Below are 26,051 nucleotides of genomic sequence, written 5' to 3'. Positions count from 1 at the left end.
GCAGCAAAGCTCTAGAACCAGGGAAAGCAAACTTCAGAGATCATAGCGGGTTTTGTTCTTACGAGTATGCCGGCTTAATAGGGGCAAATCTTCAAGATCTTAAGTAAGCAAGAATAAGAATAAGCATGAAAGCTGGGAGGGCATTAGCAATATTCTGATTCAAGCCCTAATTTCCTAGATGAGAAAACCAAGGGGGGGTGGGGAGGGCAAGTCGGTGTGTCCCGGAAAGACATTTAGAACACGGCCTGAACTCCATTTTGCATCATGATCCTAGGAAATGAGAACTATGGACTAGAACAGGGTCAAGTCACCTTGGGTTCATTCTCCATCTCTCGTTCACCAGCTGTTTGCTTTGGAGTAACTTGGGCAGCCTCCCCATGCCTCATCTGTGAAATGGGGATCATAAAAGCAGCTACCTCATAGGGCTGTTGGGAGATTCATGAGTTAATGTACGTAAAGCATTTAGAGCTTAAACATAAGGAATGCTCAGTAAATGCTAGCCACAATCATCGTCGTCAGTTGTTAACTAGGGCCAAGAATGACGGTCCCCACTTCATAGATGAGGACACGACGGGGTTGGAGGTGAGTTACCCCCAAATCACAGTGGTAAATGGCAAAGCCAAACTAAAACCCAACTTTCTGCCTCCAAATGGCACTCCTTCCCTTGGAACCATTCTCCCTGCACAGAATCCTATGTAGTTCAATTTGTGATGACCAAAAGGGAGGGTTGCTCCAAAATAGGTACCCCATCAGGAGGCCTCCCCAAAGAGCAGCCTACTCATCCGACAAGATCTGACCTGATACTCTCCACCCCAATCAATCAATCAATCAATCAAAACACAGGAGAGAGACTACTGGAAAATGGAGATCTCTAAAGGAGCCCAACTCTCTCCCAAGGAGAAACAGTTGCCAACCCTTTAGAAGCAGAATGTATTTCTTAAAAGCTCATGGCATGTCAAGTCATGGCCAGCTCATGCTCTTGGATCCCTTTGTTTTCTGTGCCTCGTCTTCCTGTGGAGCCCTGGCCACCCGGACGCCCATGGCTGGTGAGGTCATCCTCTCCAGGGAGAGCACTCAGACCCTGCCTGCCAAGCTATGATTTGAGATGCAGGATCTGGGATCAGAGAGCAGGATCTGGGATAAGGTCCCAACTTTCATCATGCCTCTCGGGTCACCTGCCCGCTGATTAGCGCATTTTCAGAAGAAAAGGTTATTTTAAAAGACTGCCTTCTCCCTAACAGATGGCATCCTAAAATACCCACAGAAACGGAGAAGGCGCACTCCCCAGCTGTTTTGCCTTCCTCACGAATATAAATTTCAAGTTCAGAACCATTCATTCATAATGTATAAATAAGGTCAAGGCTACTGAATACCCAACGACTTGAAGTCAGGGGAGGGAGGTCTCCCTGCTTCTCCCTTTGGACCTTTCCTCCCTGTTTTCCATAGATTAGACAGATGCTTTCAAAGAGCCAATAGCTCTCTCCAAACCCACGCTTCAAAAAAGTAACACAACAGTCCCCTTGTGGAATCAACTCTGTTTTACAATGGACCTCAAATTTCTCAACCTTGGACCTCAAATATCTGTTTAAAATAACAAATGAATCCTGGACAAATGTAGAATTTGTTTTGCTTCAATTACAGAAAACCCTACCTTTGTTTGACGCTCTGCAATTTAAGAGTTAATATTTTTCCCGGTTTCTGAGGCAAGAAATATGACTGACAAAATCTGATCAACTCAATAGAGGTTTAGGGCAGTGATTTTTAAAGAGGGTAGAGGCGATGTAAATCAAGAAAAACACCACCACCCCACACTGGGGAGCCTTCACAGGCTATACACTGTGTACTTGCCCTTCCATAATGACAATCTTCACCATGTTCTGATCCACTCTGAATTTCAAACAACAGTAACATAAGGAGAAGGCTTTTTACTGGAATAGGGGGAGAAAGGCAGAAGCACGGCTGGGTCACATCCCACCTCGACTCAAAAAACGTCTGGTTCTATTTACAAGCATTTTTTTGGGCTTCTTTGTGCCAGAAGCTGGACACATGGCAGTGAATAAGATAGGTCTATTCCCAAGGTGCTCAGTGAGTTGTAAATAAAAAGATGTAAACAAAGAGATTACAATGTAATAGAATGAATACAGTAATGGAAGCTCCAGGACACTGCTGAGGAAGTGCTCAGGGTGCACTGATTAACCCTGTGCAGAAAGCAAGGGGGAGATGCAGAGGAATCCCGCCAGGCAGCCTGCGCACAGGATCTCCATGCAGTGAGAAGGGACAAGTTGGGAAGACTTTCTGGAGGTGGTGGCATCTGGGCTGGCTTTTAAAGGACGACTGAGCTTTCCAGGTTCAAGGGAAAGGATCCATTCCAAAGACGGGAGACAACATGGATAAAGCAAGAAGCACAGAATAATGTAATATGGGAAGGAAACTGGAGACAATTCCGCTTTGTGATGGTATAAAACGTAAGCAGGGTCAGAGCCAAGTGATGGGTATAAATAGTCTTCTATGCTATGATCTTAGCATAATAGTGTGTGTGTGTGTGTGTGTGTGTGTGTGTGTGTGTGTGTGTGTTTTAAGTCACCTTGGTGGTATTGTATAAGATAGACTGCCAAGATCAAATTAAGAAACTATTTTTTAAAAATCAAAAAAAAAAAGGGGCACCTGGGTGGCTCAGGGGTTAAAGCCTCTGCCTTCTGCTCAGGTCGTGATCCCAGGGTCCTGGGCTCCAGCCCTGCATCAGGCTCTCTGCTCAGCAGGGAGCCTGCTTCCTCCCTTTCTCTCTGCCTGCCTCTCTGCCTACTTGTGATCTCTCTCTGTCAAATAAATAAATAAAATCTTAAAAAAAATAAAAATAAAAATAGATCATTTGTACTAGTTCAGGTCATGTACTTACGCATTCATCATTCTATCTGATAATGTTCACCAAGAGCCACCACTTAGGGCTCTTGTTCTAGACACGCTCCTACCTGAAGGGTCCCCCCTATAATAAGAGCTATGTATTTAGCATTCACAATTTGCCATATACTTGACACACATTCACAATCAGCCAGCCAGGTAGGTCTGGCTATTTCCACGTCCCAGGAGAGCATGCTTGGAGGAAAAGCTGCGTAACATGAACAAGGCCACAGGGGAAGGAGGTGACGGTGACAAGGTTCCCCCTGAGGGCCTATCCCCAAAAGCCTGGGTTCTTTGCGTGGCACTACACAACTTCCAAACATTCCCCCCAAAGTCGAGATGAGGGAAGGCTGAAAGACATATTTGAACTTCAGGCGGTATGAGTTGAGTGCCATAGCGTTGTGTGAGTCATCCCAGAGAGAAGGGTCCTCTCTAGTCAGGGCGACGGAGGAAGGCACCCAGCAGGGTGAGATTTCAGTAGGCGAAGATGTGGAACTGGGTGGGGAGAGAGGAGCACCCCAGGAACAGCACTCGAACTCAGACTCTGGGAACAGCCCAGGTCCTAATTCCTGTCCCATCACTCACCAGCAGCAGCCCCTGGGCGAGTCACTGATTTGCCTGCGCCTCAATTTATTCATCAGCGAAATGGGATAAGAGCAGTGTATTCCTCCTAGGGTTAGTGTGAGGGTTAGGAACAATCTGTGTCAAGTATTTAGCACAAGTACATGGTAAAGCCCCGAACAAGCAGAACAGTAGCTAATAGTAGATGTGTTCAAGTAGGGCAAAGAGTGCCAATAGGCCTCCAGTCCTCTCTTACAGTAAAGTGAGAAAGATGGTTGATGATAAAAGTGAGACTCAGACTGAGGACCAACTTCATGTTTACCTGGCAGGTTGGCCTCTTCTCAGCAGGGAATCAGTCATGACAGGAAATAAGTCATATTCAGGGCATTCTGAAATCTCCCAGGGGAGACCCCAGCCCCACCCCTTGGCATCTGGCTCGCTTGTGACCCTTTCAGAAGAAGTGCGAGGCCCTAGGGACTGGTTCAAGCAAAGTCTTTAGGAAAAACAGATCCTGTCACTCGTCAACGCCTAACGTGTCCAAGATTTTTTTTTCTTTTCTCTCTCCCTCTACCCTGTACCTTCCCCCCACAAACACACACTACAGGCTGAGGCACGATTACTAATCCAACTTCTCTGGGAGGCTGTTTATCTTTATTCACTAAGGCAATAAATAAATAAATTTCCAGGAACCAATCTGGATTGCTTGGATCACTATTTATTTAAATAGTTTTTAAATCTGGTAATACCTGGCTTTTACTGATTTATTTTTAAGTTAATGTCATTTCTATAATATGGTTATTATATCACTCATTTAATAATATATCATAATGAAGACATTCTTGGTGATGACGGTTCTGCTCACTTATCTTGATCGTGATGATTTCATGGGTGTATAACATATGTCAAAGCTTATCTAATGTACACCTTAAACATGTGTGGGTTATTACATGTCAATTAAACCTCAATAAAGCTGTTAAAAAAATACAATAAAAATTTAATAATCCATGTAATTATTAAAAGGTATAAAATTGTTATCCACATACGAGGTTCATATCATGAACATAAATATACATTCATAACATGAAAATATGAACATGTATATTTAAATCTTAACTCTAAAAAGATTTATCAGGACACAAGATTATAGGGAAATGCATATACAGGTTTATAAAACTTGGGTAGAGGGTAAATAGAGATACATTGTACTGTTCATAGCAGCAGTACTTGTAATAGCTAAAAGGTAGACATCACCCAAGTGTCCATAGAAAGACAAATGGGTAAACAAAATGTGGCACACACATACAACAGCCTTAAAAAGGAAGTAAAATTCTGACAAATGCTACCACAGGGAGGAGCCCTGAAGACTTACGCTGAGTAAAATAAGTCAATTACAAAAGGACAAATACAGCCTGATTCCACTTACATGTGGGACCTAGATACAGGGTGGAGAACAAGCGGGGACTGTTTGGATGGGGACAGAGTTCAACTAGGCAAGATGCAGAGTTCTGGAGACGGACGGTAGCGCTGGTTTGCACAACGGGCATGTTCTTACCGCCCCATCTGTCCACTAAAGCATGGCTCAGAGAGTACATTTTAAATTTCCCACCACGAAAGAGAAGAAAGTTCCTACACATTATTGTAAAATCAGTAAAGGTGTTATTTTGTAATTCTTAAAAAGGTGTTTTTTTGTTTTTTTTTTAAAGATTTTATTTATTCATTTGACAGACAGAGATCACAAGTAGGCAGAGAGGCAAGTAGGGAGGTGAGGGAAGCAGGTCCCCCCACTGAGCAGAGAGCCCGACTTGGGGCTCGATTCCAGGACCCTGAGATCATGACCCGAGACAAAGGCAGAGGCTTTAATCCACTGAGCCACCCAGGGGCCCCCTTAAAAAGGTTTGTGAGTGTTCCCTTTGCTATCTTTTTTTTTTTTTTTAAGATTTTATTTATTTATTTGATAGGCAGAGATCACAAGTAGGCAGAGAGGCAGGCAGAGAGAGAGAGGAGGGAATAGGCTCCCCACTGAGAAGAGAGCCTGATGCGGGGCTCTATCCCAGGAGCCTGCGACCCGAGCACCCGAGCGGAAGGCAGAGGCTTTAACCCACTGAGCCACCCAGGCACCCCACCCCTTGCTATTTCAATCAAACAACTTCTGAGGTAACTTTCTGAGATTCCCTCCAAGTCCAGGTCTGAAAGCTGACACCAAGTTAAAACTGTTTACTTGCATTTTATTACCAGTAGAGATCTACACGTTGACTTCTTTTTTCCTGCCACATGACCTAATACTTTCCTAACAAAGCCCTCGGAGGCCTAGGGTGGCAGGTAGGCACAATTCCCATGCAGAAAATGTCTCTTCTGGAAGAAGGGCTCTACAGGTACCCGGGGCAGCCCGTGTTTATCGGGAGGGAAAAATGGGAGCATGTGAGTCAGGAGCGGGGCACCTGCTGATTTAAGAGGGTGTGGACCCTACGGATCAGGGCCGGGTCCCACTGTGTAAACCTCATAGCAGAGAAATGATTGGGCCTCGTCCTGGCTTTCAACCTGGACGGTTCATGACCTTGTGGTCATAACCACCAGTTGGGCTTCTCCGAAGGCATTTCTGTTCCTGAGCCCTAAGAGGAGGCCTGAAATTGCAAAAAAGCTCGTCGCAGACACTCTCCTGACGCTGCTGCTTCGCACAGCACACGGCATCCCCAGCTCCTCGCCCACCACCTTCCTCCTGGTCTTCCCAGAGCCTCCTTTCCTTCCAGGAGCTCGGCTGACAGCAGAGTCCTATTTTCCCTGAGCAAGGGAAGAGAAACCTTCCATCATCTCGCAGGAAGATGATAGCATCTGCTTGGGGATTCCAAGAAGATGTTTTACTGCAGCTTTTCACAAACTGATTATATTTAAAGCTCCCTTGGGGAGTGGGGGCTGGGAGGAAAGAGGCTTCGGAGAAGACCTTTGTTGGCACGAGTGAGGAAGCGCTCCGGCCTCCCAGGGGAACGAGCTTGTTTAAATACCAGCAATCCACATTCCCAAGTGTGCATGTGCACACACAATGTATGCAGAGTTTGAGTTTGAAATTTCATCTCCTGCTCGGAAAGGGTCCTAAAAGGGTTAAATTGTTCCAGGCGGAGGCCTGAGGCTTTTCTATCAAAATGCTCCAGATGGAAATTACAGAATTTCACTTCTCAGCTCTGGGCTGTGCACATATTGCCCTTCTAAGACATTTAAAAAAAAAAAAAAAAAAAAAAAAAAGGACAAGCCCCCCAATGTTCTCAAGAAAGAAAATTTGCTCAGCACACAGTGTCACTCTGTTTCAGAGCATTCCTCCTGGAACATGTGCACTAACTGTCAATCTCAAGCTTTCTGGGCCACTAGAAAAACTCAAGTTATGGGAGGGTAAAGGAGAGGGGTCCTGAATAAGGAGAGGTCGACAGCGAGCCGGGAGACCCCGCAGGGATGGGAAACCGCCGCCAATAACCAGGCCTTGCGCTCTACCACCTTGTGCTGCTCCCGTCTTGAAAGAAGCCAACAGGCTACAGGCCAAAAGGCCTCCAGTTATAACCGTGAACCTGACCAGGGTTGTCGAGAATTTCCACACATTCATATGTATGAAAGCGTTTCATTAATTGGAAAGCGCGATGTAAAAGCATTAAGAATATTATTGCTTTCGAGTCAGACATTGAGAGGCATGAACTTTCAAAGGAATCTGAACACCCACAAACCAGAAACAATGATGGTTTTGAAGAAGGCGGCTACAGGGCAGGCTGACTAAGGAGGCACACCCCTCATAAACGCTGGCTGGGGGAGGGTTGGGGCTGCAGCCTCAGAAGCCCTTCGGGGCACATGCAAGCAGGTGGTTGAAAGGGAGGCAAAAGCCACAGGTAGACGAGGTCCCACAGAGTCCATTTCGAGTTCACTGGATTCAAACCGTTTCTGACCAAAAAAGGCAAAACCCAGGAGGACAGAGAATACAAGGCAACGGCGGCCAACAATTAGTCTACCTGTTCACAAAGGGAAACTGAGGTCTACAGGGTTTAAGATACCTTTCACCACGACTGGAGGAACCTAAACTAGAACTCAAGTTTCATTCCCAGACTTGTGTCCCCCCATGGAACCGCTGGCACTTTGGGGGTGAACGGGCAGTGTGGCCTTCCGGTTAGCCCAGTGCAGCAGGAAGCGAGGCCCACTAACAGGGGAGTAGCCCGCGCTACTAGTGAGCACACACCACGCTCAAGGTTTTTCTTACACCATCCCACTGACCCCTAACACCTGCCATAGGAAATGCACGGGATTTTGCTTATTTTCCGGAGAGGAAACTAAGGCTCAGACAAGTCACAGAACGTGCCCAAAGAGCAACTGAACCAAGATTTGAAACCTCGGTCCCTTCGACTCAAAAACCAGTGCTCTCAGCCACCAGACCAAAAGAGCAATTTTCTTTTTTATCTTGGCATCTGGGAGAGAAGACGAGCAGCAGTACCACTCCTGTGTAACACAGAAAAACCTGAAAGTCAGAATTCTGACCGACGGCTTCTACCTAGTGGGAGAGCAGAGCCAACCTAGAACCCGGGTCCTTTGTCTCCGATTTCGATGCTCTTCCACGAAGAACTTGGGTTCTAGAATGTTAGCTCCGTAAGGGAGGGGGTCTTTGTCTTGTTCACTGCTCTATGGCCAGTCCCTGGAACACACAGAAGGCACTAAATAAAGAGCTGACGAATAGAGCAATGGAGTCAAGCTGGCAGGGTTTAGCTGTGTGACCTTGGGAAGGTTTCTCACCCTCTCTAAGCCTGTTTCTTCATGCAGTGAATGAGGGTAAAATAGTATCTACCTTCCCGGTTGATGTGGGAATTAAACAAGACAACTTATATATTAAAGCACTTCAGACAGGCTCGAACATCATGGGCATCCAAAATGTAACCCATTACTATTATCACTACTACTATTATTCATTGACAGATTTGGGCTTCTTAAGGATTTCTTGTTTCCTGTTCTGGTCAGATGATGTTTCATTGTACATAGGAATAGAATAAAGCAGAGAATGGGAAGTCGGTCACCTCCTTCTCATTTCAACTACCACCACCTAGCTGTGTGACCTTGGACAAGCCTCTCAATTTCTCTGTACTCTCCTCCGCTACCAAATGAGGGACTAAATCATTTAAATCAGTTTTTTATCAGGCACCTTCTCTGGGTAAGACATCATGCTCGGCCACCTATAAAATTCTATGATCCTGAAGAGTGTCAATGGAAAATATCAGAGCAAAGCAAAACAGCCTCCTGCTTGCGGCAAGGTTGAAGAGAAACCCCAAATAGCCAACTGCATTACATCATCTCAATGAGCAATGTTTGTAAATACACAACTGTTCAATTTTGAGACACTCGTGAGAAATCTTTCACCAATAGGAATCAGCAGACAAGGTTCTATTAACACCTATCAGCCCTGAACCTTCTGAAAAATAAATGTGTAAAATCACTTTGCACCTTAGTCAAATAGCGTGCTTCTCGAGAGAAATCTGGGAAAGTCAAAGTTATTAACGCTCCCTATGGCAACAGTTAAGAATAGGATATGTAAAAAAAAAAATAGAGTGACATATCTGGTTAAAATGGCAAGGGGGACTCCAGGAGCAGAATACAGTCATCTGGACAGGACACAGAGGCCAGTGGCCTATTGTTTACAAAAACAGGCCCAGATTATGAACAGTGACAAGAGGCCAAGACCTCAATTATAACTCACAACCACACCTTTCCCAATCCCTGTTCAACTGAAGCCATCAATCAATCAACTCCCCCATCTCTGTAATAAACCCACCAATATCTGCAGCCAAGTGGATAGAAGGCCCCTCAGGGCACCTCCAGCAATGACCAAGCTGAAGATATTAAAAAGACCCTACAGGCAAAATGGGGACTTCAAACTACATTCCAACCTTCCAAGAGATAAGGCAGCTGCCCATTTCAAGCTCTACACTATCCCCACCCCGGGCAATCATTAGAAGGGAGACATGGCCCTTCCCAAGTCCTCTATGATAGGAAAAGGTCTCCTTGCATTGATGCAGGGAAAGAAGGAGGGGCCCCTCCCTCTGTACTCTGAAACAAAGGAAAACCCAGAGCGCCAACCATGTGGTGTAACATTCAAGGCCACCCACCTCTCCCACTCCCCAGCTGAAGTCTCAATGGGCTGGAGCACATGGCTCTTCCCAGTAGCTGGCCAGGAAGGGACAGTGCCTTGCACAAACACATCCTGGGGCTCTGTAACAGGCGGGAACCCCTCCTGTGGGATTGACTGGTTAAAAAAAGGTTGTCTGGGAAGGGGCTCGGATTCATGCACCAAGTCAGGTAGTCAACTAAACCTGCAGACAGCTCAGCTGGTTTCTCTGGGTCCACTTTCTGCTTTACCCTTCGCATTTTTGCAGAGGGAAGTGGTCCTTTAACAAGCACGCATTCTGGAGCAGAGGGTGACAACCCAGAAGGGTTAAACAATTATGTCTTCCCATTCTCCAGAATCAGCACCACCCAGCAACCCTAACATGCCAACTCCATTCATGTTTAGGTGAGGGCGGAGACAGGGTGTGAAATGACCTTATTCTTTCTGTCCTCTCATCTCGGACAGAATGCAATGCAACCGGAGACCTGGCAGGTACAAGGAGCACCCAAGGTGGCTGGAGACTTTCTGCAACGGATGCCACAGCAAATGTCACCTTTTGATATAGTGCATCAGGAAAAAAAAAAAAACAAAAAAAAAAAACCCCTGCCTCTCCTGGGTCTCCCCAAATGGTACACCTTCTCAAGGTTGCCTTTCTCTACCTGCACTCCTCTTCAACCTCAGAAATAAATTCCCAAACACCTGTCAGATTCCAGTTGTCCTTCAAGGAAACCTGACCCAGAGACCCAGAGGCAAACTGCTGCCTTTCTCTCTCCAAGAACCTCTCGCCCCTCCCCCCACCCGATCTAGGCTTGGGGGAAAGGGCTGCCAAAATCAGGGCCAGCCCTCCAGGAGCAAACCTAAAGCCCACTCTAAAAATTCCTTTCCAGAGCCTGTGGCCCCTGGCACAGTCCATCCCTCGGAGGCTCAAACCCACCTATGAAACCACCTCTGGGCTCAGCCTGTCCCCACCTGCTCCACCCAAAGAAATGAACAGCCTGCAAATCAGGATGGAAATGCAAGCCTCAATGGCCCACAGAACATATGCATTATGCTATTTTTCAAAGTCCTTACCTTTGACCTGAGTATCGTACTCTGCTATGATCTCCTTATCCTTTTTGAATTTGGCCGGAGACGTCATGTTTTCCTTCTTTCTTCCAAATTCAAATTGTGAACTGATAGATCCACGGGAAAAATCCAACCACCGAGATCAATACCTCCAAGACCGCTTCTCCCAAGGGCAGAAGGGGCCCCCCGCGGTGGTCTCCAGCGCTCCGGGGAGCGCGGGTTGCGGGCTGGGCAGAAAGCTACGGCGGGCACATGCAGACGGTGGACGCTGGGGCCGGGCGCGGCAGCTGCGGCTGGTTCCTGTGCTAGAGCCGGAGCCGCAGCCTCAGCATTAGCCGGGAGAACTGCAGCGCCCGGAGGCTGGCCTGGGGTCTGACATCAACGACAGAGGCAGGGAGTGGAAGTCCTTCCGTACAACATGGTGTGGGGGGGTGCGGGGGTGTGGACGCGCCCAGCTGTGTCCCCGGGAGGGAGTGGGTGCGTAACAGGGTGCCGGGGAGGGCTGGGCGTGCTTCGCGGTTTTTTTGTTGCACAGGCTCGAAGATGCTGCAAATCAAATCCCAAACGGGAGCCGCAGCAGCGCAGACTGGATCGGAAGTCGTTTGCTCCGGTTCACTTGCCTGTAAATGCAAGGAAAAGGGGAGGGGGCGATCAGCCCCAGCGTAGATCCTAATCGCGGCGGGGGTGGGGTAGGGGACGTCGTTCCAAGCCCGGCCAGGGCCCATTCATCTCGGCCAAACACCGCCCGGCCCACAAAGCCCGGCGCGGCGAGGTGCGGAGGAAGGAAGCTCCCTCCGGATTTTGTTTTAAGGCTGGAAGAAAACACTTTGGAGCAGCCGCCTGCGCGGGCTTCGGGTGGGGACTGCGGCGGGAACGCGGGGCTCCGGGCGGGGACTGCGGCACCTCCGCGGCCTCCGAGCCCCGCCAGCACTGGGCAGCTGCCAGCCGAAGGCAGCACTCTCGGCAGTGGCTCCGACGCGGCCCCTGACCCCCGGCTGGGGCAACTCCCTGGACCTCAAAAGGGATCAAAGCCAGGGAGGGACAAGCCACCCGGGCACAACTTTTCTTCCCCTCCCGCCCCTCCTCCCAGTTGTTTTGTTTTTGGTTACTAGCTTCTCTTGGCAGCAAAATGTTTGCGGGGGTGGGGGGGAGACCTGCAGGAAAAAGCCTGCTCGGCACGGGGCACATCCAGGAAAACAATGTGGTCGACAGAAGCAGGAAACGGGTTAGAGGCTAGGGTCGGAGTCGGGAAAACCCGGGGGCGGGGGACGGAAGGCAGCCACCGCCTCCCCCAAGCCGGGGACCAGAGTGACTCTTAAATACCACCCCAGATATTTTTTTGTCACCCATGCCCACGGTATCTCGATACCGCACCCAGACCCAGGCTGGGGGAGGAGAGGTCGGGAGGGTCGCAGTCCCGACTCCTCGCACCGGGAGGTGCCGGAGGAAATCCCGCCCCGGCCCAGGCCCGGGAGGCGGGAGGGAAGCAGCCGGAGCGCAGAGTCGGGCGTCTCGCTCCCCACCATGCCGCCGCGACTACCCTCCCTCCCTGGTCGCCCCTTACCCTCTCCTTGTCAGGAGGCCGCTGGGGGGTGAGGGGGGCGGGCTCCCGCCGGTGTCTCCCACTTCCCGCGCCGGGAGGAAGAGGGAGCCCAGGCGGCGTGGTGGTTCAGGCGGGCAGGAAGCGGGGAGGGGGGTGTGAGGTGGGGTCCAGAGGCTGCACGGGAGCCGGGGATAACTGGAGCCTCCGCACGCGCTTGGGAGGTGGAGAGAGAGGGCACAGGGAAGATTACCTAGGGAGGGAGTGGGGGTGAGGAGACTGCCGCGGGCCACGATGTTACATGGTGCGTAAGGATGTTAGCAACTTGGGGGACCCGCTATGAGTCTAGGAACGGGGGTGCATAAAAGGAGCCATTCCAGGCGGGCCGGGGACTGGGACAGGGCAAGAGCCCCGGAAGCAGGGCGGAACAACTATCCTGGGTCCTGGGCTGTAACCCGGCTGTCTACCAGGGCTTGGAGACAGGGGAATACGGTAGCCGATGGTAACGGGTGATGCCAGCGACGGTTACCCAAAAGTGGACCAAGGGTGCCCGTGTGAAGAGAACTTGGGGAGGGGGCTGGGCGAGGGCTTCGCGGCGGCAGAGTCCCAGGGCAGAGTCCCAGGCTGTGCGGTGAACGGCAGAGAGAGATGCAGTCTTGAGAAGTATTATGGGCTGTACTGGAAGCTTTGGAGAGGGTCGGGGGGGAGGGGGTCTGAAGGATTCCGGGCGGCACTGCTAGGCGATGCCGCAAGCAGCATCCGCGCCCTCTCCTTCCCGCCCCTGCCGGAGTTTGTTCAGACAGGGCTCCGGCGGCCGGGAAGAGGAAAGGGGAGAGGGAAGGAGCCTTTACCTGGCTCTGACGCGACGGGTCCCGGGCCCCCGGCTCCGCTTCCCACTCAGAGATCTCCACCCCTCTTCCCCGCCACCCGCTTCTACGCAGATCGGTCCCCTAGTCCCCTGAGGAGCCTCCGCCAACTCCGCAGGACCCCGCCGGGAAGCAGAGCCCACCCCCTTACCAATCACAGCCCGTAGTCTATCGACCGATGGGGCCCACAGCCAATAGGAATAGCTGATCCCGAGAGGACAGGAATGAGGAGGAGGAGCTGGCGAAACTCGGAGGTGTGACTAGCACCACCGAGGCGTGGTCACAAAGTAAGCTCCTCCCAGGGTTGCCTAACCCTAAAGTAGAATTAGTGGGCGGGGTTAAAATGGAACTAACAGCCAAACACAAACTCTTGAGAGAAAGCACGACCAATTGGACCGGGGTAGAAAGGAGGGGCGTTGCGGAGAATTTTAGCCAATAGAGAGTAGAGTCCGGCGGGGACTGTAGAAAATCTTCCAATAAGAAGCGCGAAGGGCGTGCCTTGACGCTTTCTCTGGGGCAGGAGTAGGATTTGCCCAAGCCTCCAGGGACCGGCCAATGAGAGCGGAGGCGGAGCCAAACTCCACCAACCAGAAAGCTGAACAGATCTCGGCACCGTTACTGAGGCGGGGCGTACGGTCTCCAAGCCACTAAGAGCTCAGCAGGGGAAGGCTCCCGAGCCTTCCAATGCGGGACGCGGGCGAACTCTGGTTCTCCCAATCGGTGCGCGGCGCCGGCAATTCAAACTGACAGCCGGTTGGAAAGGCAGAGAGAGCGGAAGAAGGAGCAAAAAAACGACGCGTTCGGTGACAGAGACCCCAGCGCCGGCTGAGCCCCCAAAGCGATCTCTGCCCCGTCCCGCCAACCCCACCGCGCGCTCCGGAGCGGCCGCCCGGAGGGAGACCTAAGGGGACCGCGGGGGGCACGAGGCCGAGCTGAGGGACTGGGGACGGAGAGAAACGGCGCGAGAGCCCGTCTGCACGCTGAGGGCTGGGGGCTGCCTGGAGAGAAGAGAAGCGGGAGCTCGCGGCGAGCGAGCAGAGCGGGGGAGGCTCCCGGGAGGACTGAGGACAACCAGGGGTCCTGGGAAAAGCTGAGGGGATTTCTGGATCCTGGGAAGAGGACAAGGACTTCCAAAGACGAGGCGTGGGTAGCAGGGACGCTTGGCCGGCGGTCCGAGCGGGAGGACTTGGAGAGCTCCGAGGGAGGGGCTGAGGAGGGGAGCTTTCTCCGGAAGGCGCGGCGGGGGAAAGCTTAGGGAATTGCTCCAAGGGGCGGGGGCTGAAGCGTGGAGGAGCCTTTTAGCCTCGGGACTGGGGAGCCGGCGGTAGAGAAGTTCCCGAGGCCCCTTGCAGCTCGCGCCTCCCCAGCTTCAAACCCCACTCCCTTCCCCGAGCGCCTCCTCAATAAATATTACTTTTCACCTTCCCACGGGAAACAGAAAAGAACTCCTTTCCTTCCCAACCGAGGGCTTAGAAGAGCTCTAGACCTCGCGATCTAATTGTCGACCCCGGGGGAATCAAAGGAGCAAAGGGGCTGCTCTTGTCTCTCCTCTTTCAAAAATCCCACCCCGCATCCTTCCCGGGACGCCATGTCTACCAGCACCTGTAGTTTCAAGGACCGGTGCGTGTCCATCCTGTGTTGCAAATTCTGTAAGCAAGTGCTCAGCTCTAGGGGAATGAAGGCTGTTTTGCTGGCTGATACTGAAATAGACCTTTTCTCTACAGACATCCCTCCTACCAAGTAAGTCATGCTAGTGGCGGGCAACGGTAGCCTTTAACTAAATGGGAAAAGTGTATGGTTTGGACCTCGGGGAGTCAACAAGGAGGTTATCATTTTGGTGTTCCAGCCACTCCCAACAGTCTGATGATCCCTTTGGAGTATAACTAAGTGGGCAGACTGTCTGGACAAAGTCTGTGGTTTAGCCAGAGTGGTCAGTCCTGATGTCATGCTTCTCGTTCAATGACAGTCATGTGACAACATCCCTGAACCTGAATGCCTGGCGCTGTGCCCTGCCCAACCATCCTAATCTCACTGGATCCAGGCCAGGATTTAGACCGTAGACTCTAGGTAAAGTCGGGCAAGATTTTCCATACTCTGAGAAAGAAGAGGCCACTAGGTTTTTCATTTTTATCCATAAGGTTTTAGGCCAAAAAATGTTCATAATTTTCTGCCATTATTTGCAATTGGCAGGCTGATTCAGATTCATTGTCCATGTAAGTCAGTGTTCTTTTCTCAAAAATCTCTCTCCTGGTGAGCAAGAAATAAATTTGTATGAGATGAAATAGACTTTGCCCTGAAACAATCCTTGTTCACTGTTTCAGATACTATCCATTTGCATAATTAAGTCCTCTTAAATTCTGTTTTCGGACACTACCCACTTTTGTTGGTAGAGTCCTTAAGAATTTGCTACCTATTTGGATGAATAGCGATTTTATTTGACTCAAATGTACCATTTCGGGCTCTAAAAGGTACTTTCTCTTTCCATAGTCAGCATATATATATGCCCTTACATAATTTTCAAAATTTGGGTCTTTATCATTAAAGTGAAAGAGTAATTATCCAAAATACAGGTAAACAACTATTCTTTGGACACAGAGCCAGAGGAAGCAGGCCAATAATCCTAACACTTTAAAATGAACTTTTCAATGATAGAAACTTGAACATTTTAAAAACGTACTCCAAGCTGTAAAACTCTTCCTTTCTTGAAATCTTTTCTGAGGTGGTTTAAGTGTAGTCATACAAAGATATTTGGGTTACTAGTTTGAGTACGTGTGTGTGTGTGTGTGTGTGTGTGTTGCAAAAAGAAAAAGAACTAGACAATAAATCTAGAACCTACTATTGCATACATCCTATGAGTTGTTGTCTAGTGCTTTTCCTTTTTGTAGTGCATCCACACAGATGCACACAAATTTAAGATATTAACCCATTCATCTTTGCAATGCCTGTAGTAAACAGTAAGATGAGGGCTCAGGTATGTGAACTGTTAGAGGTAAAACCAGAGTTGAGAATGGAACCAGGTTTTTTTCTATTGTCTGCTCTTCTTGAAGGGTTTATGACTGTAATGGATTAACATGCTAAGATATGTATGATTAATGAACACATGAGATTTTTTAAAATGAAAGTTTTGTTGTATTTATGTAAGCTCACAAGTATTAACTGACTCTTACAAAATATACTATTATTCTTTTTTTTTTAAGTATTTTATTTATTTATTTGACAAACAGATCACAAGCGGGCAGAGAGGCAGGCAGAGAGAGGAGGAAGCAGGCTCCCTGCTGAGCAGAGAGCCTGATGTGGGGCTTGATCTCGGGACCCTGGGATCATGACCTGAGCCGAAGGCAGAGGCTTTAACCCACTGAGCCACCCAGGTGCCCCTAAAATCTACTATTGTTCTTCTTCAGAGTTTTTTTCAGCTCTTTGGGTCTACAAAATTCATGCAAAATCACAAGCAAAAGTAAACTTAATGACAAGGATATGAAAAAATTGGAACCCTTGTGCACCACTGGTAGGAACATAGAATGGTGCTGCTGCTATGGAAAACTGCATGGAAGTTCCTGAGAAACTGAAAATAGAATTACCATATGATCCAGGAATCCCACTTCTGGGTGTGTGTATATATCTGAGTGTGTGCTTATATTTAGTTATATCTATCCCAAAAAATTCATTGCAGGATTTAAAAGGTATATTTGCATGCACATGTTCTCAACAGTATAATTCACAGTAATGGAGAGATGGAAACAAAAATGCTAAATGTTCATCAACAGATGAATGAATAAAATGTGGTATATGCATACAGTATAGTATTATTCAGCCTTATTAAGGAGGGCTATCCCGCTGCTTGCTACAGCATGAATGGACCTTGAGAACATTATGCTAAATGGAATCAGCCAGTCATGAAAAGACAAATACTGTGTGCTTTCACTTATATGTGCTATATAAAATAGATTCATAGAAACAGAAAGTAGATGGTGGTTGCAGAGGGAAATGGGGAGTTGTTTAATGGGTAGAGAGTTTCAGTTTTGCAATATGAAAATGGCCTGGAGGTTCATTGCTCAACAATGAAGAACATTGCTCAACACTTAACACTTCGGAACTGTACACTTAAAAAATGACTAAGTTGGTAAATTTTACATTATGTGCATTTTTTACAGCAATCTTTTTCAATGTACCTTGACTATTTCTGCACGTTTCTCTCTCCAGTGCAGTGGACTTCATTGGAAGATGCTATTTCACTGAAATCTGCAAATGTAAACTGAAGGACATCGCATGCTTAAAATGGTAATTTTGGGCAAGATTCTAGATAGCCCTGCATTTGGAAGATGGATGTTAACACCACAACACGGAGAAAGCTTCAGTGGACCGCATCAAGCACTGGTTATAACCCATGCAATGAGCCATTGAAAACCCATTTGTTATTTAGAATGATTTTTTAGAAGGGTCTTGTGGCACATTTGTATATGATTTTATCATTTTTCAGAGTACATTGACAAATCTCTGGTTCCATTTTCAGAAAAAAGCAAGATAGTTTAGGAGGGAAAAACACAGTTACAATCATAACAAATCAGGTTTGAGCCCTGGCCCTACACTTACTCTCAATGTGATCTCACGTAAACTCCTTAAACATCGAAACCCCTGAACCTCTGTTTTCTTGTCTAATTTATATCTTTAGAAGACAGAAACTATCTTCTAACTTAAGAAGATAGAAATTTAAATATCTTTTGTGTTTACGTTATAGAGTGTTATGAATGTTAAAAGGCTTAATAGGTCATAAATTATTTCTTTTAAAGATTTTATTTATTCATTTGACAGAGAGAGAGAGATCACGAGTAGGCAGAGCAGAAGGCGGGCGGAAGGGGTGCAGGCTCCCTGCTGAGCAGAGAACCCGATGCAGGGCTCGATCCCAGGACCCTGAGATCATGAGCTGAGCCAAAAATAGAGATTTAACCCACTGAGCCACTCAGGCGCCCCTAGATCATGAATTATAACACAGATGAAAACTATTACTATTATTTTTTGAAAGGCAGGGAAACTTGAGCACTATTAGTCCCATTTTAGAGAGAAGAAAGCTGAGATTATTTTTACACTTAAATGGGGTTTGGGTTATAAATTATAATCCTAATAATTCAAATTCTTATGTGTTAATGATGATTTAAATTCATTCTTTCATTCATTCAAACTATCTATTGAAGTTCTGCTATGTGCTAGCCACTGATATGGGGGCTAGAAACACAGCAATAGATAGACAAAAATCACTGACATTATATTCTAGTGGGAAGACAATCAGTCAGATATTTAAATAAATAAGATATTGAATAGAGTATGAGGGATACCAGCTGGCTCGGTCAGTAGAGCACACAACTCTAGAACTCAGGGTTGTGAGTTCAAGCCCCATGTTGGAGGTGGAGCCTCCTTTAAATAAATAAATAAGTAGATAGATAGATAGATAGATAGATAGATAAAGTTTGGGGTACGTGGCTGGCTTAGTCAGTGGAGCATGCGACTCTTGGTCTCAGGGTTGTGAATTCAAGCCCTGCACTGAGTGTGGAGACTTCTTAAAAAAAAAATAAATCATAGGGTGGAAAGTGTTCCAAAGGAAATCATTATTATAATATATATATATATAATATTATAATAAATGATAGAGAATAGTAGAGTTTGGGGGAGTAGGTAAAAGCTCTTTGAGGTAAAACAACAACAACAACTCTTTGAGGTAGCATGCTTAGCGAAGCCTTCTCATGAGAAGGTAACATTGGAGTTGAATCCAAAAGGATGAGAAGGACCCCAAGGGGAAATGTTCTAGGCAGATGGAACATCATGTGTAGAGAACCCAAGGCAAGAAGAAGCTTAACATGTTCAAGGAATAAGAAGAGAATGGCGAGTGGCTAAGACATTGTGAACATCAAGGAAGAGTTGTATGAGTAAATTAGAGATACAGTCAGAATCCAGATAATCTAGATGAGTGCTATCCAATAGAAATCTACAAGGGTAGCTGGGTTATGGACATTGGGGAGGATATGTGCTATGGTGAATGCTGTGAATTGTGTAAGACTGATGATTCACAGACCTGTACCCCTGAAGCAAATAATACACTGTATGTTAATAAAATTTTAAAACTTTAATGTTAAAAAAAGAAATCTACAAGTCATATATCTAATTTAAAATCTTCTTTAAAAAATAATAAGTGAATAAATAAAATCTAATAATAACCACATTTTAAAAAGTAAAAAAGGAACAAGTGAAATGAATTTAAGTTGCATGTTCTATTTAGCCCAGTATAACCAAAATATTATTTCAACATGTAACCAACATAAAAAATTATTAATGCAATATTTTACATTCTATTTTTTTCTTCATAGTCTTTAAAATCTTGTGTATGTTTTCTATTTACACACACTTCAATTCAGTCTAGCCAAACTTCAAGTTCTTAACAGCCACATTTTGGATTAGCACAGATCTAGACCTTGCCATGAAGGGGTTTTTTGTTTTGATTTTTGGCCAATGGGAAACCACTGAAGGGGTTTTAATACGGGAGCAAAATGGTCTGATGTGTCCCTACTAGAATATTAGTTCCGTGAGTATAAGGACTTTATCTACTGTTGGATTCCCAGTACCTACAACAGTACTTGGCACATAGTAGATGTTCAATAAACATGAGCTGAATGAGTGAATGAATATAGATGATGATTAAAGCCATAGAATTTACTCTTGCAATATAGTCTTACAAATAACTGTCAGTCCTGGTCCAAGAACAACTTGCTTTCATTTGTTTGCCTTTCAAGCAGATTATGATTAGAATCCATATTTTAGGTAGGCTGGTACCTTTTATAGTATTTTTTTTTTATAGGGCCTCACAAAAATGACTGACTCCCACATCTCCCAGGATGGGAACAAGCTATAATAAGAATTTTTACAACCCAAGGTATAAGTAGCTTGTGTTGTCATTTTTTTTAAGCACTAGCTAAGACATTCCCTCTATATTCACTCTATGTAATAGTGACCACATAGAAGAAAAATATCTGTGGAAACTGAGGTACTTATAATCAGATGGATACTCTTGAACAAGACAGTCAAAACTTTTGCAACTTTTTCAAGAAGCTATGGATTTGCTTTATTTCTGAATTCCTTCAAAAACACCAAAACTAAAATTAGAGCAGCCAGCCTGTGTTTGATTTACAGGGGCTCATGCTGTCTTCCTACTCCTCCATCTGTTGAGACAGTTTTTAGGTGCTGGCATTGAACTAGAACATAGAAGAACCCAACCTGCCACAGTCCTGGGACCAGCAAAAACCTTTTACCCACAGAGCTGAGTTGATCTCATGTCTCATGTCCGTATAACACATCGACTGTGGGTGCTTTACAGAGCACATCACGACCCTAGGGCCTGGCATCTAGAAACTAGCTTAAGGAGAATGCCTAAAGGAATTCCAGGAAAGAAATGGAGAATATGTTAGTATTGTTTTACTTACCTGGAAGACCATTTTCCCATTTGGCAGTAGCACTGTCAAATTTAACATTGCCGGGTGACTCCTGTCCCAAAGGTCCTAGCAGTGGAGGTTCTTAGGAGGAAATGAGGTCTTCATATGGTCTATCTACTTACTTTAGCACATAAAATGCTTATATGGCCAGTTATTAGGGAGTATCTAACTTGTATTTACTTTCTGTCTCAGTGGGAACATTGTAGGTTATCATGTGATCGTTCCATGTTGTTCCTGCCTTCTTTCCTGCAACAACGGACACTTCTGGATGTTTCACAGCCAAGCAGTTTATGATATTAACAGACTAGACTCTACCGGTAAGAAACAGCTGACTTAGAAATTCCCCTAACATTTATTTGTCTATCAATACCTGAGTGAAACTCCCAATAGATCGTTTTAGGATTCCCTCTGAAACCCTCTTACCTGGGTTGAAAGTGAAACTCAAGTCCTTTGATCCCAAGCATTCAGTTAGGGAAACTACTAGCCAAACTTCATTGCCATTTCTATTGTCATCATTGTATATAAGGCCTCAAACATGGCTCTTCTCGGGTTTTTTGTTTTTTTGTTTTTTTGGTTTTTTTAGATTTTATTTATTTATTTGACAGAGAGAGACACAGCGAGAGAGGGAAGACAAGCAGGGGGAGTGAGAGAGGCAGAAGCAAGCTTCCACTGAGCAGGGAGCCCAATACGGGGCTCCATCCCAGGACCCTGGGATCATGATGTGAGCCGAAGGCAGAAGCTTAACGACTGAGCCACCCAGATGCCCCTCTTCTCGATCTTTTTAAATTAATATATATTTTTTTAAAAGATTTTATTTATTTATTTGACAGACAGAGTTCACAAGTAGGCAGAGAGAGAGGGGGAAGCAGGCTCCCTGCCAAGCAGAGAGCCCAATGCGGGGTTTGATCTGCAAATTTAAGGCAGAGGCCTTAAACCACTGAGCCACCCAGGTGCCCCTAAATTAATATTTTAGTTGCACTAAAATGTTGCCTTGATACATATTATAACTCCAGAGAATTTTGGAAGATTTTAGATTTGATAGTCAATTGTGCATGTGTGTGTGTGTGTGTGTGTGTGTGTAAGAAAGCGGGGAGGGAAGGCTGGGGCAGTGGGGAGGCGGGAGGGAAGATGACTGGGTAATCGTTGTATTTGGTGATGTTGCTCCAAGATAAAAACAGACATTTTGACATCTATAGCAATAAATTACGATGGAATTTTATTAAAGGGAAATATTTAATACCAGTATGTTGTCCTAATTATGTAACATACAACCAATTCTTTTTTTTTTTTTTAAGATTTTATTTATTTATTTGACAGAGAGATCTCAAGTAGGCAGAGAGGCGGGCAGAGAGAAAGGGGAAAGCAGGCTCCCCGCTGAGCAGAGAGCCCGACGTGGGGCTGGATCCCAGGACCCTGAGTCATGACCCAAGCTGAAGGCAGAGGCTTTAACCCACTGAGCCACCCAGGAGCCGGCATACAACCAATTCTTAAAGGATATTTACATGATACATTTTATCTTGTCTAGAGCCATGTGGTTTTGTTGTAGGACACAAGTTTTCTCTGTCTGGTATCTATTTACACAACAGACCAGGTTGACTCTGAGTGGGATTTTTTTAGTGGCAACTAAAGTTTGCAGAACAAATTTAAAGAACTCAGCAATCCAGGTTGGCACTAACACTCTCAGGTTTTTAGATGTATGTTTTAATCTTCTTCACAACCTAAAACATATTCCTTTTCTTAAGGGTGATTTGCCATCCCAGATTAAAGATCATGAACTGTAAGCTAGGTTCTCAGGGTCTTCAAACCCACCAATTATGCTTAGGTTTTTATAGACTCAGATTTTTTTTTTTAATCACCTGGCGTTCAATTGTAGTTCTCAACCCATCATTTGCGGGTCTTAATTTCAGACTCTGGGATGTTAAGAGGGCCATTTTTGAGGAAGGAGTTATCTGAATTCCCCTGCCATATGGGCTCCTAGCTTGGGCTTCCAGTTTTATATTTGTGTTGATCATGGGACACATTAAAGGAAGTTTCTGCTTTGATACTATTTTTCCTGCTTCACAGAATTCAAAACACAGGGTGGAGATTTTTCCATTTTGATTTACTTTTTAATATTGGTCAATTTTTCAAAGATAAAAGCCCTGCATTCTTCCATTTGCATTGAATCTAATCCATGAGAAACAGATGTATCACAGGATTTCCTTCCTCCCTTAACAGAGAAAGGAAGGTGCTCCTTCTGTCAGATCCAATCTCTTAGTTTATTTTTTCTCCTTTGAACCAATTGTGCCAAGCTACTCATGTCTCTTGAGTATTCACTCCAAAAATATCAAACTTCTCCTTTGTAACCCTAATATTGTGATTTAAAGTAAAACCTTCTAGAGGCTTGGTATAAAACAGGGTTCCTCATGATGTTGGGACTGTCCTTGAATCACCTGAATCAGCAGCATCAAAGGAGTGCATACACAAGCTTTATGAAATTCTAGAATGTTTAGACTGAAAGGGCCCCAAGTCTGTGTTCTAGACTAGGCTTCACATGTTGACCTGATTTCCCAAAGCTCTCCTGGGGATGCTTGAGAGAACTCAGTTCGAATTCCCTGGGAATGACAAATGTTCTCAAAGGCAAGTTGACTACAGCCCTCATTTACCCGTATGGGTTCTAACGGTCCCTTAGGTTTTGGCCTGGTAATTCCTTATTATCCTGTTATCTCATCAACGCCATATTACCAGAAGCAGAATGCCATTCATTCTTGGAGGGGAAATATTTTTTATTATAAACAGTGCAAACACACACACACAAATTACAGAAAATATGAGAGACATCTGTATCCATCCCCCAGCATGAAAGAGATGCTAACTTCTTGCCTGATTAGATTCTAATATCTCAACCAAGAGAGACAGTTGATTGTTTCCACTGTTTCAACAATGCAACAGTACACCTCACTGTACATGTCTCCTTGAATTCCTATGCAGTATGGGAAGTTAGGAAGCAATGAGAGATGTGCTCTATTTGCTATATATGTATATATTTGCTAAATACACATTTAATTCACAGAACAGAATACAGAAATAAAAAGAAATGAGCTAAAGCTATACACAAGGATATAGGTAAATCTCAAAAACATAATGTTGAATGAAAATACCAAGTTAGAAAGGATACAGATAATGCCACACTATAAAAAATGTTAAATACACCCAAAAAGTAATATATATTGTCTGCAGTTGCATACATTTGTTGCAGAGGTATCAAAAATATCCATGGTATCCTGGTAGTAGTGGCTACTACCAGTGACTAGATCCAAACCAAATCTCCAAATACTGGCTCATTTCATTCTACCATGTGGCCATTTCCTTGTTGGACTCCATTGGCTCTCCTAGAAGTCAACTAACAATAGGATTCTTCCCAATTTAGTGCTTTCAAGTTATATGATAGAGTACATGCCCAGAATAAACCATCTCATGCTCCTGTCATTTTACTACATAACTACGTTAGGTTCTTCAGTAGGAAATCTGACTGTCCTTTCATTATGAGGCTTTAGATTGTTGTTTTGTTTATTGTGTTGGCAGCTACAACCTGGTCCCAAAGTTCTACCTTCATACCCCCGAAACCAAAACCCACCTGTTGTGAGGATTGCAGTTCAGATGATAACTGGCTTCAAAACCTTGCTTCTTTTTAATCATGAAAAAGCCACCAGCTACTTCCATCCTGGTTGAGGAGATGAAGAGACTTATTTCAAGCCTTTTCCCTGGACCCTCCAAAGAGACACTTGATCTAAAATAATCTTACGAGATCTCCATCCTTAAAAATCATTAAAATAGATTTGGAAATTATTAGTGTAGAGTGATTATGCAATAATATAGCTGGGGGCAGTGTTTGAGAAAATGGACTCTTAAGATCCTTTGGAATTCGAAGTTTCTAGAATTCAAGCCCTTTCTTCAAAGGACCTAAAAAATGTTTATGTCCTAGATGAATGATATTAGATAATTTTTTAAATCTGTGGTATATTTTTTAATATCTTCTCTCTTTACTGTTAACACTATGGTTTCATACAAGAATGTTAACCTATAAGGTTTCCTACAGCATGTTCTGAGGTGTGATAGCAATCAGCACTAAGTAATTTTATGATTTTTCTTTTCAGGTGTAAACTTCCTACTGTGGGGCAACTTACCAGAGATAGAGGAGAACGCAGACGAAGACTCGTTAGATATTTCAGTGGAGGACTGGATTCGATGAAGGGGAGGGATAATGACATGTGTAATATTCAGACTTTTTCCTATTTAAAATACATATTAATGGATTGACTTTAGAAGTATTAGTAAGGATTTATTACTGATTTCTCTTTTGGGGGGAAAAATGAGACATCTGTTGATTTATTTATTTACTATCTCAGACTCATTACCTGAATTTAATTTGAGCCACTGTAATTCTTTTCTTCTATTGATTCCTCTTCCTCTATACAACTCTCCATCCAGTAAAGGTGTATTCTTAAGTTCAGACTGGAAAAGATTATTACATGTGTCACTCAACTACCTCACAATCTTGGGGAATTTTTCTTACAACTAGATACCAGATACTCTTAATTTTACATTCTTGAATAAGGGGCGTTCGTACATATTCATGTGTGTATGTCAACCAAGCATATATCTATGGGTATTACCATGCATACATATTTTTTTTAAAGGAACCAAGCTGTTAGGTTTCCATAGATACAGGTTCTCCTGCGTTATACTGGTGAAAACCCCTTAAAATAGAGCAAGACTTTGTGAATCAGCAAATAGAATAAGATGAAAGTTAAAAATCTATGGAGAAATCCTCTTCATTCCTCAGCACGATGTTAGATAAATGAATTCGGCACAACAGTATGTAAACAGTATGTATACCAACATTATTTACATTCTTCTAGAGTCATAAGGTTATTGTGTTATAAAAGCAGATCAACTAAACCTCCATCTTAAAATTATTCTCTTCTCTCGGACTTTCTCTGTAAATAGCAAATTTTAAATGAGCAGTCTCTGTTCCAATTCTTAAATAGAAAAAAAACTAAAGAAGGGTTTTTCTTAAGCCATTGTATGTTATAAAGAGAATTTTGTTTTTGTTTTAAGCTGCATTCAGAGCCACACAGAAAGGGGAAACCGGGATGGTGTTGGATTGTGATTTTAGCAATACCTCAGCTGTAGGCATTTTGTTAATAGAGATACCAAAACAGTCTAAGTTGCGTTTCTGTAAATAAAGTTTTGTTGTAAAAATACCAGCCTTCCTTTCATTTTTCAATGTACCCACTTCTCTTACCTCCAAATGGAAAAGTAAAGCACCCAAGAGCTAACACTGAGTGCTCACCATGTACCAGACACCCTTCTAAACTCTCAGATTTAATTCACTTATCCCACACCACAAACCCACAAGGTAGATTTTAATATTCCGCTTTCATTGATGACACAGCTGAGGCATAGAGAAGTTAAAACAGCTTGTCCAAGGTCACATCACCAGTCAGGGGTGTGGCCAGATTCAAACACAGACAGAGAGACTG

At 45.1% G+C, this 26,051-nt stretch overlaps 2 protein-coding genes across 13 annotated transcripts in view; one reads left to right on the top strand and one right to left on the bottom strand.

Moving 5' to 3' along the window:
* Window positions 1-13,209, bottom strand: part of SRGAP2 (SLIT-ROBO Rho GTPase activating protein 2) — a 230,524-nt gene extending 217,315 nt beyond the window's left edge. For 7 of the 12 annotated variants that reach the window (XR_014303733.1, XM_082702144.1, XM_082702139.1 and 4 more), the window contains exons 1-2: window positions 13,037-13,209; window positions 10,652-11,265 (exon numbers count right to left, since the gene is read on the bottom strand). Coding sequence is in view for 11 of the 12 variants with exons in the window: in XM_082702144.1 (XP_082558270.1) it covers window positions 10,652-10,718 (67 nt within the window). In the remaining variant the exon portion in view is untranslated. Of the gene's footprint in view, window positions 1-10,651; window positions 11,266-12,209 lie in introns of all 12 variants that reach the window. The other 5 variants (XM_082702145.1, XM_082702143.1, XM_082702148.1 and 2 more) reach the window with 3 other exon arrangements.
* A 107-nt stretch (window positions 13,210-13,316) lies between these two features.
* Window positions 13,317-25,770, top strand: FAM72A (family with sequence similarity 72 member A). The gene is made up of 4 exons (XM_082702154.1): window positions 13,317-14,791; window positions 17,252-17,329; window positions 20,719-20,843; window positions 24,663-25,770. Exons 1-4 carry the CDS (start codon window positions 14,640-14,642, stop codon window positions 24,755-24,757), a joined length of 450 nt encoding a protein of 149 aa, XP_082558280.1. The 5' UTR covers window positions 13,317-14,639; the 3' UTR covers window positions 24,758-25,770.
* The last annotated feature ends 281 nt before the right edge of the window (window positions 25,771-26,051 follow it).

Source organism: Mustela nivalis, assembly GCF_964662115.1.
Source record: "Mustela nivalis genome assembly, chromosome: 16".
In the NCBI taxonomy this organism is placed as follows: domain Eukaryota; kingdom Metazoa; phylum Chordata; class Mammalia; order Carnivora; family Mustelidae; genus Mustela; species Mustela nivalis.
Note: the sequence above shows the minus strand (reverse complement) of the source record. Positions and strands in the feature narration are given on the sequence as shown.